At 54.8% G+C, this 16,901-nt stretch overlaps 1 protein-coding gene across 15 annotated transcripts in view; it reads left to right on the forward strand.

Annotated features, from left to right (window-relative positions):
- MICAL2 (microtubule associated monooxygenase, calponin and LIM domain containing 2) overlaps positions 1-16,901 on the forward strand; it is a 177,956-nt gene that overhangs the window by 126,494 nt on the left and 34,561 nt on the right. For 5 of the 15 annotated variants that reach the window (XM_034645367.1, XM_034645368.1, XM_034645369.1 and 2 more), the window contains 4 exons: positions 2,239-2,346; positions 3,353-3,539; positions 4,687-4,775; positions 6,283-6,385. In XM_034645367.1, the coding sequence (XP_034501258.1) occupies positions 2,239-2,346; positions 3,353-3,539; positions 4,687-4,775; positions 6,283-6,385 (487 nt within the window). Of the gene's footprint in view, positions 1-2,238; positions 2,347-3,352; positions 3,540-4,686; positions 4,776-6,282; positions 9,434-10,110; positions 10,339-16,901 lie in introns of those variants that run through there. The other 10 variants (XM_034645378.1, XM_034645379.1, XM_034645381.1 and 7 more) reach the window with 5 other exon arrangements.

The following is a 16,901-nucleotide window of genomic DNA, read 5'->3' on the forward strand; positions in this document are numbered from 1 at the left end:
CTCAAGGGAGGCGGTAATTGTGCGTGGGTATCATGGCATCACCATGGAGTTTTTCTGGGAGAGTGCCTCAGAGCCAGTTCACACACTGGGCCACTGGAGACAGCCACACAAGGGCAGTGTGGGCAGAGAGGTAAATCTGACCTCTGTCTTCCCTCCCCTCTTTGTTTTGATATAAACCCAAGAAGTAGTTGGTATTCTTCAGCCCCTTTCTGAGGGGCCTGTGGTGGGGGCGGGGGGGTCCCAGTGGCAGATGGAACATCAGGCAAACAATGGCTTATTGTCCTGACCCAGTGCACCTGAACCTTTCTGAGAAGCCGGAGCAAGTTTCTTGGCATGTGTGACATCCTGTAAATGGCAGAAAGTGTGCTTGGAAGCAGAAGCCTGATATCTCCCAGCTGGGGCCAGCTCGGGGGGTGAAGTGGGTCTGGGGTAACTGGCCTGGCCGCTGCGGCTCCCGGGAAGAGGGAATCTTTGTAAAGTCTGAGGGGCTCCCGTCTGTCTGAGCCAGGGGGTCAGACCCCCTACCTAGCAGGCCCACGGCCTGCCACAATCCCCAAGAGCCCCACATGTGGTCCAAGTGCCTGTTCCAAAGTGGCTGTGAGCGTGAGGGCTTCCTTAATGAGAAAGGGAGCAGGGGACCCCTGGGTCTTCTCATTCTCCCCGGCCTGCCTGGCGTCCTTGTGGTGGCAGTACTGTTGCTGGAATCCAGTAAGCGGGTCTCAGCTTCTGAGGCTGGGCTCTGCTACCGGGAGCTGGGGGACCGCTGCCATTCACACTGCCGCCCCCTGAACTTCTCGCTTTATAGTTGAGGCTTCTGTAGCAGATCAGATGTGGCCTCCTGGGAGCAGTCCTGGGTTTAGATTGAGGGCGTTCCTTCAACCGCTCCTGTCCCTGTTGTTTTCCGTTGCCGCGGCTGTCCCCCTGTGCCACTGTTCTCTCCCGCTGCACCTCCCAGAAGCAAGATTCCGAGGCTGGGGAGGGTCTGGAGCGTACTTTCTTCCCGGATCCTGGGATCAGAAACAGTGCTTACAGAATCCCTTCCTGTGGTGTGTGCCTCCCTAAAGAGGAGACCGTGCTGCTCCCGGGGTGGCCTTTCATAGCTGGTGGGCAACGGGGAGCAAGGTGGGATTTGCTGCCATGTCTGCTGGGGCTGGCAGCTCCACCTGCCCCGGCTGCAGGACACGTGGGTGGGGAAGCAGGCACTCCCAGGTGGGGGTGGCCATCATGCCCTCCAGAGCACAGGCACCTGCACCTGCCGGGCAGTGGTGCCCAGGGCCCCCACGGAGCTGACTTGCCAGCACGGGCCTGGGGCCTCCGGGCACTGCCGCCTGGAGCGCGTGGCGAGTACCCATCCTGTGGCCTCCTCCCTCCTGTCCCAGTCACCGCTTCTGTAGGCCTGGGGGCGTCTCAGCTCAGACACCACCATTGCTCCCCAGCCATGCGGAGGCTGCAAGGCATGCTGGGACCTGCTGCACTCAGGAAACGGGGAGGGAGGAGTCCAGCTCCTCCTGGCCCACCCCACCGAGCACCAGTCACTCGAACGCCCGTTCTCTCCCTCAGTTCTTCCCGCACATCCGTGAGGCGGGCACCATTTTCCCAATCCTACTAAATAAGGAAACTGAGCTCCGAATCTGAGAGTTTTGTGCCCAGTCTCACAACTGGTGCATGGTGGAGCTGGGGTCCTAACCCTTCCTCCCAGGCTGGGGTGGGGGATGAGGGGGCGCTCCTGCTCAGGAAGCAGGTGAAGCAGCAGCTCACAGCCCTGCAGAGAGGAGGGATCTCTACGGGAGGGGGGCTGCCGTACAGCTGTCTGTCTGCAAGGTCCCGGTTCCTTCGGGTGTGAGGGCATCCAGGCTGGGGCTCAGACCTGAGAAGAGTTCTGAATCTTGCACGAATTTGCTAAGTGGCCTGGGATAGCTCCCTTTCTCTCTCCGGGATTCATTTACCCCATCTGTGAACCAAGAAACTCGAATCCTGAAGGCCTTGCACGCCCACAGGGCTGGTTCTACAAGTCGCCTGGCTCCCCCTGGGGCCCCAGGGTTCCATTTCTGTCCTTCTCTCCATCTCCAGAGTGCCCGCTGCCCGCTCTAGGCTGGTTTTGCCTCTCCTGGGACGTTGGGTGCTGTTTGCATGTGGGTGTGGAGCCCTGTCCCACATCCAGTCTGTTCGCGCTTTCCTTCTCAGTGCTAACTGGCCTCTACCTTTGTCTCTGTCTCCTCTACCTCTGCTCTTGGGTAGCTGACGGTAGGGAGAGTGTCCAGCGGAATAGGGGCTGCAGCTGAAGTCCTGGTCAATCTGTACATGAATGATCACAGACCTAAGACCCAGGCCACCTCTCCAGACCTGGTAAGGATGCACACCCCTCAGCCTTTACCCGCAGACACCGGCTCTGGTCTCCCAGGGAGAATGGCCTGGCCCACCTGAAGCCCCCTTCTCGTGGACAGGAGGCGTGAGAATGGGGTAGACCGGTGCCGAGGTTAGAGGGAGGGCTGCATTTTCTGAGTGACAAACCTCACTCAGCTCCCCTATAGGTCATTTCACGAGGCAGAGCCTGTCCCCTGCTGTCTGGGGCTCGGAAGCTCAGTGAAACCCCTTACCATCAGTATTTGGCGCCCAGCCCAAGTAGCCCTTTTGCACTGGACTGAGAATCCAGTAACAGAGAGATACTCTTCCCTCTGAATTCTCCCTTCTCCAAACAAGGCTGCCTGCTGCCGTCACCGCCATTTGATGGACCATTCTTTTGGTTTCCTTTTGACACATCCCCTCAGGACCCCCCAGGCGCACCGCTACCTGGCCCTCATCCTCCGCCCTTGCATTTAGGAATTTGTCTGGCAGCCCCAGGGGCTAGAGGACACAGCTCTCCCTTTCCTGCAGTTCTCTGCAGCAGTTTGGCAAAGTTCCTGCAGGGGACAAGGGTGTGGAAGGCGCTCTTTCAGGGACCTCCCTCTGGACCGGCAGCACCTATCCCTGGGGCAGATTCCTGGGGACTGCGTCGCTGGGCAGGCATGTTTGTGAGGGATGCCCACTCTGTCAGACGGAGAGACGCCACTCCCACCCCAAACCGGAGCGGCCAGCCTCGGGAGGAGCCCCTCCTGGGCCTCCCTCGTTGCCAGCTGGCCTTCCGGGGCACAAAAGGAACAGCAGCCCGTGCGGGGCTGGGGTCTGTGCTGGGAGCGTGTCCTCCCGCCCCTCAGTCTCGGCTGCAGTGCCTGCAGTGACATGAGCGCACACAGGAGCCCGTGAGGTCCCCATGATTGAGCTCAGAATTTTCCAAGAGTCTCAGCCTCACCCTGCGAGACATGGGGGCAGCCCTGACGCGCGGCGCTTCTCTCCCGCCACCCTGTGCCCCCAGGAATCCACGCAGAAGGCGTTCCCCCTGAACCTGGGTGGCAGCGACACCTGCTACTTCTGTAGGAAGCGCGTGTACGTGATGGAGCGGCTGAGCGCCGAGGGCCACTTCTTCCACCGAGAGTGTTTCCGCTGCAGCGTCTGTGCCACCACCCTGCGCCTGGCCACCTACGCCTTCGACGGTGATGAAGGTAACTCCCAGGTTCCGGGGACAGCGCTGCCCTCTGGTCTGGGCTCCTGTCCTCTGGAGGCTCTGGGACGCCCCAATGCTTCCCAAGGAATGTGGCATCCCCGGGGGAGCTGTTCTGGGAGCTAGGAGATCCTGCTGGAGAGAGAGGCCACCTCCAGCGGGCCCGGGAGGCCACGAGTGCCTGCTGTATACCAGCAGTGGTGGCACCTACTGTGTGTCCTCACCAGTATCCCCACCTTCCACGGCCCCGTGAGGGCAAGAAAGTCACACCTGGCAACTAGTAACACGCTCGGCACACACCTGCCTCGTAACAAGGGTTCAATAAATGATAATATGTTAATGTTTTTATTTACAAAGTATGTCTTACAAAAGTGATCATAATAGCAGCCTCCCCTTTTACAAGCAGCCTGCCAGAATGAACCGTTAACTAGCCACACAACCTTGGGCCTGTTACCTAACCTCTCGGTCCTTCCGTTACGTCATCTATAAAACGAGGATAATAATAGCTCTTAGCTCATAAGGCTGTTGCGAGGTTGTTCATGTGAGTTAATTCATGGGAATCATTCAGAGCAGTGTCTGCTATATTGTGAGTCCTGGATGAGTTTTTTCTGTTGTGCCATTGTTACTGAGGTTACTGTTGTAACAGCAAATAAAGAAGGGTTTCTGGAAGGTGCCCAATCGTCCTGGGCCATGGCCGGGGACCAAGGCAGGCCACACTTGGGTCTTTTCCTCCCCATCACTGCTGCCATCTGTTCCGAGCCTTTCCTACCTCCAGGGGCCCCAGGAAGGACTGCGAACTGGAAACAGTGCTGATATCTAGAGCTGTCCATTTTGCAGCCTGGCAGCCGGCCCTGGGAAGGGACTTGGCCTCGGTTTGGCTTAGGGACTGTCTGAGGGCTTCAGCCCCATCCCCATCATCCCCGCCTCCCCCCATTGCTGCAGCCTGCCTCGAAGGCAGCAAAGGGTCCTCACCTCAGTGTGGCTTCTTTAAAACAGGGGACAGAAACCAAGTGTGAAGTCTCCTGGGCTTACTCCCATATTGGCATTCCTTGACCTACACAGGGGCAGACATCGGCTTGTATCTGCTGCAGCTCTGATTTATAGGAGAAAACCCGTGCATGCACGTGTGTGTGTGTTTCTCTTTACAGGCAAGTTTTTCTGCAAGCCTCATTTCATTCACTTTAAGACCAACACTCAGCAAAGGAAGAGACGAGCAGAGTTGAAGCAACAAAGAGAGGTATGTTTTGTCTTGAAAGTGCTGGTGAAACAGGGAAGGCCCCTGGGTAGGAGAGTTTTCAAGGGTCCCTCCAAGCGAGGCCAGAGTTTCTGGCCCTGGAGGGGCTGAAACCCACAGATAAAGCTGACAGTCCATACAGTATGTGCGGCGTGGACGGTCTTTCTGCCTGAGGCTCTGGGACGCCCCAACGCTTCCCAAGGAATGTGGCATCCCCGGGGGAGCTGTTCTGGGAGCTAGGAGATCCTGCTGGAGAGAGAGGCCACCTCCAGCGGGCCCGGGAGGCCACGAGTGCCTGCTGTATACCGGCAGTGGTGGCACCTACTGTGTGTCCTCACCAGTATCCCCACCTTCCACGGCCCCGTGAGGGCAAGAAAGTCACACCTGGCAACTAGTAACACGCTCGGCACACACCTGCCTCGTAACAAGGGTTCAATAAATGATAAGGCGTAGGCGAAGGCGTAGGTGGCTGTTCTGCTAGCCCCCCGCGTTTATCCCATTCTGGAGGCTGGCTGCCCAGTGAGCTTTCCTGTGTCCCAGGAATGGGACTGTATGCCTAGCCATGTGGAAACTGCAGGGCCCCCCACGCGTGGGGCCCACGTGACCACAGTGTTGTATGCAGGGATGCCCCCTGTGGGGCCTACCTTTCCCTAAGTGTTTTCCCCACGCTCTTGGATATCAACAGAGTGACAGGCTGCTGAATGTATGGACAGCTGGTGATAGCGTCCCCTGCAGCAGCTCTCAGCAAATACCTTCTCTCCCGCTTGAGTAACCACCCCCTCCAGCAAGGACCCACACAGTGCAGCCCTTTTCAGATTATACGAGCCAGAGAGGCTTAATGCAGAAAAATGGGTAAATGAAGTGTGTAAAGAAGGAAAGTTAGGTCATCACCACTCTATTCTGAGAAACCCATAACTACCATTTTGTGACATGGCCTTATGTGAATGTCTTTTAACCTAGTTGGAATCCTGTCACTACACTTTCATATCCTTCTTTTTATAATTTAACAGGATATCAAGAACCATTCCCCATAGCATTAAAAAGTCTTTCGGAACATCATTTTTGATGCCTGTAAAAGATGGTTAATAATTTATTCAACGACTCCCATGTTGCTGAATGTTTCTGTTGTGTCATATTTTTACCTTATAGCTATTTTCACAGCAAGCATTGTTGTATGCACATCTTTGTCCCTGTTTCAAATTATTTACTGAGGCAGATCACTGGAAATAGGATTTCTAAGTCAAAGGATGTGTGTGCATTTTTTTTGTTTGTTTTTTAAAAGGACGTGTGTTTTGAAGACCTGTGAACCCTGTGGTCACATTGGCCCCAGGAACGCCATGCCCATATTCAGCCCCCTTCAGCGGTGTATGAGGGCTGTTATTTGGGGGGTGGGGCTGGTTGTAAAACGCAGGGTCTGCCGCGGTCTGTTTGCGTTGGCTGTCTCTGCTTCATCGGAGCCCCGCTCTGTGAGAATCAGGGACTAAACACCTCTCTCTGCTCCCTCTCTCAGGAGGAGGGACCGTGGAAAGAGCAAGAGGCCCCTCGGCGAGACACCCCTGTGGAAAGTTCTTGCGCAGCTGCTGCCATTGGCACGCCCGAAGGCAGCCCTTCAGGTATCCCTAATTCCTTCTTTAGGAAGGCGCTAAGCTGGCCCCTGGTGCTGCCTTGGGGCCTGCTTCACGTTCCCCAGAGCCTGCTTAACTGGATTCGGGGACTCCTGCGTGCGGCCGGCCTTCATTTCAGGGACAATGCTTACAACTACTGCTACACGTACGAGCTCCTGAGCCTCGGGCTGCCCCTCCTCTGGGTGTTCTCCGAGGTCCTGGCCTCCATGTACCAGGAGTCCGAGGAGTCCCTGGAGACCATCCGCAGCTGGGTGCTCAGATGCTTCCCGGTGAAACTCCGCTGAAGTGCCCAGCACCCCAAAGCGCCCTCACATGTCCGGTCTAGACGGCAGTGTGTTCGCAGTTAGCTGAGGCTCAGGCCGGGAAGCCCGGCATTCTCTGGCCAGTTCGCTCAAAGCCAAAGGGTTTCACACCGGCCGGCCATCTGCGCCTGACTCCGTCAGGGTGGACATCTGCTCCCGGCGCCGGGGCCAGACGACATGAAGGATGTTTTTATAGCTTTGTACTTCTTTTATACCAAAGCGAGCCATAGTTCTAGGTTTACATTTCAATTTTTAACTTTTAATTAAGCCAAGAGAAAGCATTTTTCTTTTCCTACGAGTGTCAGTTTTTCTAAACACGGTTTGAAGTTTGTAACTGGTATCATGAATCCCTTCCACGGTGCAGTCCATGGTCATGGTCGCTGCCTGTGACACGATGATTTGGGCTTTTCTAGAAACCGCGTGAGCGTGCCACCCACTGACCAGTGCCTTTTGACGTACGTGCCCCGATGCCACTTGTCCACGGGGACAGGGTTTTTGCAACACGAAAGCATCAGCAGTGTAGAAGAGAAGAGTAGGTCAGTAGAATTAACCTTACAAAGCACACAGCAGTATGTAGTCGGCTGTGGTCTGCCCGCCCAGAGGGAGGGCAACTGTTTTGCTCCCGTTTTGATGTAAAATTAGTAGCTTTAAGGTTTTTCCCCTCATAACCAGACCGCAGCCAAATGACTGTGGGGTTTTAAGCAGATTGCCATAAACATACATTGTCCCTTCCGGCTAATGAGCACTGCCTGGGAGGCCCCGTGGCCCCTGGCCATGCGGAGCTCTGGCGAGCTGGTGCATTGCAGGAGAGGAACTGTGCCCCGCCCCCCCCCACCGGGGTCCCGATCCGGTGCTCCACCCAGGCTGCAGACTGAGCCAAGGCCACTCAGGGTCCGTAGTGGTCAGGCTGAGGGAATCATCTGCCCTCTCGGATCACATGCTTTGCGACTAAGGCTGTTTGTTAGCACCTCCGGGTATAGGATTTCTGGGAAGCGCGATCTGCGCGATGAGCCCTGCTTACAGACATGCTGGCTGCTTAGCCACTCGGCTGCCATGCATATTTGGTCAAAGCAGCCAGAAACCATTTGTTTTCACACTGTCAAAGGAATGTGTCTGACCTCCTGTGTCTTGACTGGCAGGGGAGGCTGGGAGTGGAAGCTATTTGTTGACTGATACAAAGAAATATGCCCTATTAAGGGCAAAAACAGGCCTCGGGCCTACCTGTGTTGTTCACTCTGGGCTTCCGGGGGAGGCCTCCACTCTCCGCACCCTGCCCTGCCCAGAGGTGTGCCACTGCTCGGTCTGCTTGAACAAGGCAGAGGCCTTCCAGCATGCTCAGGATACCTACAGTCGCCAAGCCAGAGATGGCTCGTGCACTTGTGACTCTAGAGATCTCCTCTAGATTAAGGAAGGATGGAAGCTGGTGTGCGTTAGGAGCCAGGGCGCTCGAGAGCTTGGAGATAAGTATCTATAGGGCAGGAAGAATGGGAGAGGCATTTCTACAAACCCTTCCTTGAAGTCCTTGGAGGAAACGGGGGCATGGCTGTGGCCCAGTCTGTGGGAACTGACACCTCGGTCCTTGTTGGAACCGTTCTCAGTCTGATGACTTGCGTTGGGTTTTTCCAAATTTTTGCTGGAATTTTAATATTCAGCATGGTGGAAGGAGCCCTGGATTCATGCTATGTTTGATTCTAAAAGGAAATTCTTGAGGTCATGACATGGACACATGCACAGCTGTGTCACTGCTCCTGTCTTCAGCTCAGGGTGGGCTGAGATGTTTGTGGAGGGCTCCATGAAGCCAGAGTTAAACTCTCTGAGGACGTCATTTACGGCCAGAAAGAGACTGGTTTGAATTACTCTGGTGAGACAGGGTGTGCCTGTCAGAAGCCGGAGATGTTTGTCTGTTCCGAGGCTTTGAACCTTCCTGGTGGGCAGAACCGAAATGCATGGTGGATCCCAGGAGGCAGACTCCTCTTGGCCTCCACAGCAGATTCAAGAGTGAGTCTGGGACACGGGAGTAAAAATGGGGCAAAGAGAGATCGGGGGCGGGGGGGTCCTAGGACACGTGTCGCTCCAGGGGAGAGCGGGGGAGCATTGGCCTAGGCCATCTACACGCATCCGCTCTTGCAGACGAGTAGGCGGTTACTACCAGAAAGGTCCATCTGTCTCAAGCAAGCAGTGATCTGTTTGGGGAAGTTTCTCTTTTATCAATGGTTGCCTTGTCTTCAACTCCCGTGCCTTTTGTGTTACCAGTCTTTTTCCTTTTTCCCCCCAAACTAAATTCTCCTTTCTGTCTCTCTCTTTCCAACCTTACACTGTGGCCACCAGTTCGTTTCAGCCTTCCAGTGCTACACCCACTTCTTGGCTGACACACTTCTGCTCGGAGGTGACTGGTTTTCTTGCCAATTTTCAGAGAGTGGTACTAATGCCTAACGTGCTCTCCGTGCCGCACCCTCCCCGCCGTGGTCCTGGTTGTGCTAACTGTGAGCATCTTGCATACTAACGGACTCGTTCCATGGCATGGAGGGTTAGCGATGTGGGGTGGTGTTCTGCTCGGAAGCCATGTTTGACTCTACTTACCTCTGACCCAGCCACCCGGTCCACACCGGCTGCATGCCTCCCATCTCCGCGGTTCCCCGTGCAGCCCGCATGCGTGCCTTTCTCCTGCGACACCACTTACCTCCCCGGGACGGTGCCCCCAGCTGTGAGACCGCACGCTAGACAGGGCTCCGTCACCTTGGAAAAGAACTTCGGTCTAGTAGCTGCTGAGAAAGTGCCTGCAAACAAGCGTTCTTAAATTGATTCTAGTCTAAAGATTATTGATCAAAACCATGGGTGACTCTTTTGGGAAGGGTTTAAAACAAAATGCTGTCAGCCTTCATCACAGGTTTGATGCATGCTTTGTATTTTGAACACACAACCACAACGTCGCTGGCAAATCCTTTCCCTGCCGCAGCCTGTGCTGTAAACAGGAGGGCTTTGCTGTGGCTCCTCGTGCTGTTCTTGGTTCATAAAGCCCAGAGGATGCAGAGGCTTCCATTGGAGCAGTCATTGTCCCGGGCCGGGGATGGCTGTGACACACGACCGGCTCAGGCCAGGTCTGGAGCAGCCGGTGTCCACGCCCCCTGGCTCTGCCCCAGACACATGCGCCCTCTGACTCATTACCTGGGGCAGCAGGACGCTCCAAGTGCTTTTAGAGAAAGGAGCCGTGCCGCTGGCTCCGGGGCAGCTCTTGTGCGCTGGGCCTCGGGGTCTCAGGCGGAAGGGGGCGTCTGTCCTGCATGCAGCCCAGAGCCACGCTGACCTCGCGGCCTGTCTGCACTGCCCTGCATGCTGCTGCGTCGCTCCACTGCCTTGGTGCGCGTTCTAGCCAGTACGAAGTCATCGCTCCTGTCTTGTCTTCTCTTGCAGAGTCTCCCTCCCTTTGTAGAATGTCAACCAGAGAGGGCCTCCTTCCCTCTCAGCCTTCTCTTTAGCTAGCCCCCCATCCATCTCCTCGCAACGCATGTCTGTGACCTCTGGTAGTCCTTTACAGTGCCACACGGGACCCTGTATTTTGCACACAGCAAATGATGTTTCGCTTTATTTATGGTATTTGATGCTGTAAATGAAAATAAATATGGTTCTTTATAAAGCGCATTGTTTCCTCTCTTCTTTGCCATGGAAGCTGCTCCAACCTCCAACACGGAGGCTGGTTTAGGGGAACAGTCTTCCCTAAACTGCTGGCGGGGCCTGCACTCCTGGTGACATGGGACGCTCTGGGGCTGCGCTGGCCACCTCTGAAAGGAAATATTACCCAGGGGTAATATTTGGAAAAGGTCCCCTGGGCCAGGCTTTGGGGTGTCTTTCTTGAAAACTCATGGTACCTTTCTGTGTAGATTCTGGACATAGCTGGGTGAGGGTCTGTGTTGCTGGAACTGCGAGAGTCGGACTGTCCTCACAGCTCCTGCGCTCATTTCCCCCACCCAAACCTCGGACCTGCCGAGTGCTTTGCTTAGGAACCGTTCACTAACTTAGGTTCCTACGTAACAGGTTGCTCTCACAAGTCTTACGCTGGTCCAGCTGAGTGAGGGGTGAAAGGTAAGGAGGAAGGACCAGACACTGGTTTCAGAGTGGCAGTGAACGTGGCAGGGGTGCTGATCCAGATGGAGAGCCATTTGTGATCCTGAGAGGCCTCCCCTGCACCCAGAGGCCCAAAGCACTCAGTGTCTTAGGCTGCAAGGCTCTGTCTGCAGAGCCATTCTGAGGACAGAACCCGTGGCAGGCTCTGACCCATTCCAGGCTGGCTTCCCCTGACGGGAAGGCTTCAGAGTCTCATGTGGCTGGTATGGGCGGTGCCAAGGAAGTCTGGTCCTCAACTTCCCTGGGTTGGGGTGGCTGCCCTCACCAGGCTGGATGTAGCTGGGCTTCTGGCACTGGGATGAGCCTCCCCCGAGGGGCGTTTCTGGGGCCCTGGGCCTTTGAGCTCAGGTGCCGGCTCCTGGGACTGCTTTCCGAGCTGCCTAGGGTCGTGTACTCTTACCCAGGTGAGATATTCTTTCCCTTCCATAAAAGGAAGGGTGTGAGGGACTGAAGTCAGGAGCTAGGTTGCACAAGTGATTCATTCCTTTATTTATTCCTCTGTTCAAGTATTTGTTGAACACACACCATACCCTAGACATATTCCAGGTCCTAAAGACGTAGCAGTGAACCACACAAAGTCCCTGCCCCTCCCTGTGTCTCGGAACATATGTATCTTGGTGTTGTGCACTGGATTTGATTTATTTGCACATACACTCCTTTGTTTAACTAATATTTACTGAGTGTCTGTGGTGCGCTGGGAATATAGCAGGGGGTAAAATAGACGAAAAGTCCTCATTGCCATGGAGCTTATAATTTGGTTTTGATGTTCTGATTTGAAGTTGGTATTAAGGCAACATTTCCCAAAGCATAGCAAGGGAACCCCAGTCCAAGAGGGGCTTTGCGCACGAGAACCTCCATGGGCACAAAGTTTGAGAAGTGCTTGATAGAAATCATGCTGGTCCTCCCAACCTTGGAGACCCGCAAGGCGTGCTGGCACGGTCAGAGTCTCTGAGGGGCCCTCCAGTAAAGCAGCTTAATTAACTTTTGCTGAGGTGGGCTTTCCTGTACCTATTTGAAGTGAGTTGTTGTTTGTTTGGGGTGGGTTTTTTTGTTGTTGTTTTGCATGTCACCTTCTACGTAAGTGTTTAGTAGAATATTCTTTAATCCAGAAATAGTGGATTAAAGACTATAAAAAGTAGCATAATGGAATTAAAGATTAAATAGAATCAACTGTGGATTAGATCATAGATTAGATCGTGGGGTGGTAACTTTCTAAGCTTTAAAACCTCTGACAGAAAAAAAATACGTGGGCGTTCACATTATGCCAATCTGACAATGTACATTTAAAAACTTAATGTATTACAGTACAAATGAAAATATTCAGTAGGCAGCCAGACGGGGGGAAATGTGAATTAGATGCAATAACAAAGAAGTTCATTGCTCTGGCCTGAAACAGTTTGTGCAGAGGAGGTGTTCCCAGGCACCTGGCGGCATCGGTGATCCGCTCGTGTTTGTTGAGTAAAGACCAATGATAAATGTGCAAAGGCTAGGAATAGACAGTTCTCCCTCAAGCAAATTAAACAAGAAAAAGCGAACATTTATAGCAATTACATTCGAAGGAATGTAAATTCATTATCTCCTACATACTGAATTAGTAAAGAAAAAGCAAAATAGATTGTAAGAAAAAAGAGTCTTGAGTAAAAAGTAAATGGGGACAATCTTTTCTGGAAAGCAATATGGCAACAATTATGAAGACCCATTAAAGGGCTCTGACCTCTCGGGGCAGTAATTTTACCCCAGGGAACTCATCCTAAAGAAATAGTCCAGCCAGAGAGACCAATCTCCGTGCACCCTGAATATTAAGTAGAGTAAGTGGGTCAGGCAGAGTGGGTGGGCTGTTCTCCTTTATGTCCGTGAACTCGTTCACTTTTACAGCTTTTTCTTTAATCCCTGAAATAAGGAAAAGAAGTGACTACTGCTGACTGCTCTGGGGCCGGCTGTCCTTGATGAAGTGTTCCCCCCATGCTGGGCATGGGGCCAAGCCCCTCGTGTGCGGGACCTCGTTAGCTCTTCACCTCCTCGTGGCCACCTTGAGGGGCACCTTGACGTTAAAGGAGTTGTCTGGTGCTGGGGGGTGGTCTCGAGCAGCGTCTTCAGTTGTAAAGGAACGGAGAGACAACAGGCCCCGGCCGGGAGTCGGACGCTGCTCTCAGGGGAGCCTTGGCACAGGGGAAGGCCCTGGACCTGGCCAGAGACCCGGCTTTGACTCCGGCACTGTGTGGACTCAGTGGCCTTGGGCAAGTCCCTTCTAGAAACGGATGCCTCTGACTTAAGGTTTTGTGGCGGTAGAATCCGGGAACATGCCTGTTAGGGCTCTCAGGGCAGCAGGAACTCTCTTGCTGAACTCTAGATGGCACCTTCCTGGTTTTGCGCAGTAGGGAAGACTTTTGTGGGCATTCTAGATCATTCTAGATCAGCTGGAGCTCAGCGTGCCCGACAGGACATCTTTAGGTTGGCCTCTTGGCCACTACAAGAGGTCTCAACTCACATTGGGTGGCACCATCCCTTTTTTTCTCCTTTTCTGATCTCCCGGTCCTCTTGAAGGTAACTGGTCACCTCCCTTCAGACAGCCCAGCCTCTGCTGTGGGTCCTGCTTTCCTCCTGCCACCTGCCAGCAAGACTTTGGTTTGGTTTAGTGAGTTCCTGAGTCTCAGCAAGGAGGGAGGGGGGCTCTAGCTCTGTCTCTGGCTGCCTACTTGACAACTCCACTTAGATTCTGCCAAGAGTCTCCAACCTAAATATCCACCTACCTCCGGCTCCTAATCTTCCCCTGAAACAGACTCTACCCTTGGCCTTCACAGTCCCTGGAGACAGCAATTCCATCCTTCCCACTGCTCAGCCCAAAGCCTTGGAGTCGTTCTTGATGACTCTTTCTCTTGGCCCCACACCCAGTCCATCAGTGAATCCCAGCAGCTAGAACCTGTCCACTTGTCACTGCCCCCACACTACCACCCAGGCCTCAGCCACCATCCTGTCTTCTGGAATTACTGCAGTGGCCTCCTGTGTGGGCCCCGGTGCTACCTTGCTCCACTCAACCCATTTGCAACACAACAGCTAGAGTAATCCTTTCAGATCTTAGATCTGTCCTCTGCTCAGAACTTTCCAACAGCTTCCCAGTGGACTCCGACAGCTCTGGATGGTCTGACCTGTTATTCTGACCTGCTGTCTTCCCGCTCTCTCTCATCTGCTGTGTCCCAGCTGCGGTCAATGTCTGTTGAGGGGACCCTCAATAAGCATTCATAGACTAAATAACGACCCTGACTTCTGACCCGGGCCCCAGACGGTGGAGCCTGTCTTGGGCTTGGGAAGGTTGCTGGCATCAGTTCATGGCTCCAAAAGGAGAACCTGGAGGAGAAGTTGATATTGTGTGTCCTGCTGCCTCCACAGAGCCCTTTGATTGATTGGGAGAGGGGAGTCTCAATTTCACTTGCATTTTGACTTCCAAGGGGCGCGACCCTCACACAGCGTCTCTTGTAGACCTGGGTGGCCCGTGGGAGCAGGCCTGAGGCTGACCGCAGAGAGTAGTTCCAGTGGAATCCCCCTGAGTGTCAAGGCCCCGGCCACGGGCTCACACGCATTCTCTCCCACGCCTGGTGTCCTGACACAGGAATCCAGGTGGCAGGCTTGAGACAAGAGGTGGGGTGGGGAAGGCTCTGCCGCCATGGCACGCCATGGCACGTGGTTGGCTTAACTTGCCTTTGACCTCCTGAGTCTAGTCCTCCTGCCAGTGTCTCTAACTGAGACCACGAGAGGGCAGGCAGCAGGGGGATTGAGGAAGCAGGGGTAATCCCACCACCACCCAGACAAATAAGCCAACCTCTCAATCTTGGGGGGCCTAGAAGTGTCTAGAAGCTCAGGTCTCTCGCCTCCCGCTGCCACCTGCATGAGGCCCATCCAGGCCTGGTGCATCCCCTGGCCGTGAGGACTTCATCAGGGCCCTGCAGCAGTGCCTGCCATTCCCATCTACTCTGTGAGCAGAGGTCTGCTCGGCTCTGGGATGACCAGCTGCCCCAGCCATGGGGTGTGTGTAGGAGCAAAGGACTGGGAGCCCCAAGACTACTTCCCTTCCTGCTTCCCTGGGTTGCTGTTGGGGTTCCTACCCAAAAACTTAGAGTTCTCCACCCCCAACCTCGTTCAGAGAAACCGGAATGTAGGTCCTGGCTGTGCCCAAAGTCGGAGACCCCTGCTGAGGCCATGAGGGAGGGGCCTGTAGCTGGGGAAGGCTGAGCCCCAGCCCCCAGTTGGCTTTTCCTTTACCTGAGCTGGGTTCCGCAGGGCCCTTGGAGTGGTGCTTCTTACCCTGGTTCAGGGCAGCGGAGGGTGGGCCTGTGAGTACACACGTCTGCACACAAACAGGCTCACACTCTCAGCCTGGGGTGCCTGGCAAGAGTACAGGAGCGCGGGACAGCCACACCTGAGGCCCAGGGCTCCCCATCAATTTCCTCATTCCCCGAAGACCCTTGGAAACGGGCATTCCTGGCAGTTCACCTGGGGGTGTCACTCTCAGAAGCCCCAGGATGGCAGCTGCAGCCATTACGCACCTGTACCTTTGTCTTTGAAAGGGCCACGCGCCGTGCAGGACCTTGGTAGTGGCATAGACAACTGTGCCATCCCCTGGCAGTGAGTGGAGGGAAGCCCTGACACAGGCCCCTTCCCAAGACTCTTTCCCATCCTACTGGGGGCTTGTCAGTGTCCCCTCGAGCGTCACTGTCCACCTTGCAAGGGGGTGGGGAGACCGCTCTATGCTTGGTATCCTGGACATTTGGCTGTTTGCTGTTAGATACCCTCCCTGCCCTCCCCCTGCTCTGCTCTGGAGTAAAGTATAATCCCTGCAAACTACATTTCCCAGGCTCCCTTGCATCTGGTTCCTGTTCAGTCTGACTGTTGGGTGCACTGGTGGGAGGGTGGAGGGTGGGATCGAGGGAGAAGCCAGGGTATCCCTCCAACTCTCTGCGTCCCGCGCAGTGGCTGGGTCTTCCCCATGGTACCCACTCTTGCCTGGCGGCCCTGGCGTCTGGACTCACCGGCCCCTCCTGCCATTGCTTCAGCCAGCGGCTTCCTGCTCTGGCTCATCTCTGGGCTGTCTCCTGATCCGCACTTGGCTTTTCGGTTCATCCAACACCATCATCGCGAGTTTCCTCTAGTAACTTTCCTCTGTGGAACTTTCTGGCTTGTGTTCTGTTCTCCTGAATGGATCCTGATAGACTTAGTTTCATGGCTCTTTAACAGCAGGCAAGACAGCAGAGGGAGTTTTTCCAAGCCGAGAGCCAGAAGTAGTTCTGGCAGTTAGGAGCTGTGTGACCTTGGACAAATGAGCCTCAGTTTCCTAATCTGTAAAGTGGACTTAATAACGATACACAGGAGAATATATCACTTTGTTGTCTCCCGGGGTTCTGGGGTAAAGTGGAAGGGTCTCCAGACTTGGAGAGAAAACAGAAACAATTTCAGTAGCAGAACGAGGGCAAGGGTCCTCACACTGTCACGGTAGCAGGGGTCTGGCAGGAAAAGGCCTTGGGTCTTGGCTGCTGGGGGTCGTGTGAGGACAGACACTGCCCGGCTCTGCCTCTGGAGTACCCTCTTTCACCAGGGAGCATGGGAGGGACTGAAATGCTCATCTCCGAGGGAGCTGCTGGATCATTCTCCCTCCCACCCTGTACACCCCCTCCCCTGGCGGCCCCCCGCCCCGCTGTAGCCCTGGCTCTCCCTGTGGGAATAGAGAACTTCAGGCAAAATCTCCGGCAGGTTGCAGACAGGCCTGGGGGAGGCAGGGCAGGTGAGCACACCTGGCCCCTCCCCTGGGGCTGGCCACTGACACAGCCGCTATGTGTCCCCACGGCGGCCAATCCATCTGACTCACTGTGGGGCCAGGCTAAGTTTTTCTCCTGGCGCCACGTTCTCGCACTCATGCAGTGAATATGACAATACTGTCCTTTCAGGCTCTCGGGATGTGAGAGACGATGAACATGGATAAAGGCCTCGATGATGAGTTGGTGTTGCTTTCGTTGTTGCCTTGGGACTACTCCCATCGCTCGTACTGGGGCTACTGGTCTGTGCATGCAGACAGGAGTCCCCGGGGAATG

Source organism: Ailuropoda melanoleuca, chromosome 16, assembly GCF_002007445.2.
Source record: "Ailuropoda melanoleuca isolate Jingjing chromosome 16, ASM200744v2, whole genome shotgun sequence".
Classification (NCBI taxonomy): domain Eukaryota; kingdom Metazoa; phylum Chordata; class Mammalia; order Carnivora; family Ursidae; genus Ailuropoda; species Ailuropoda melanoleuca.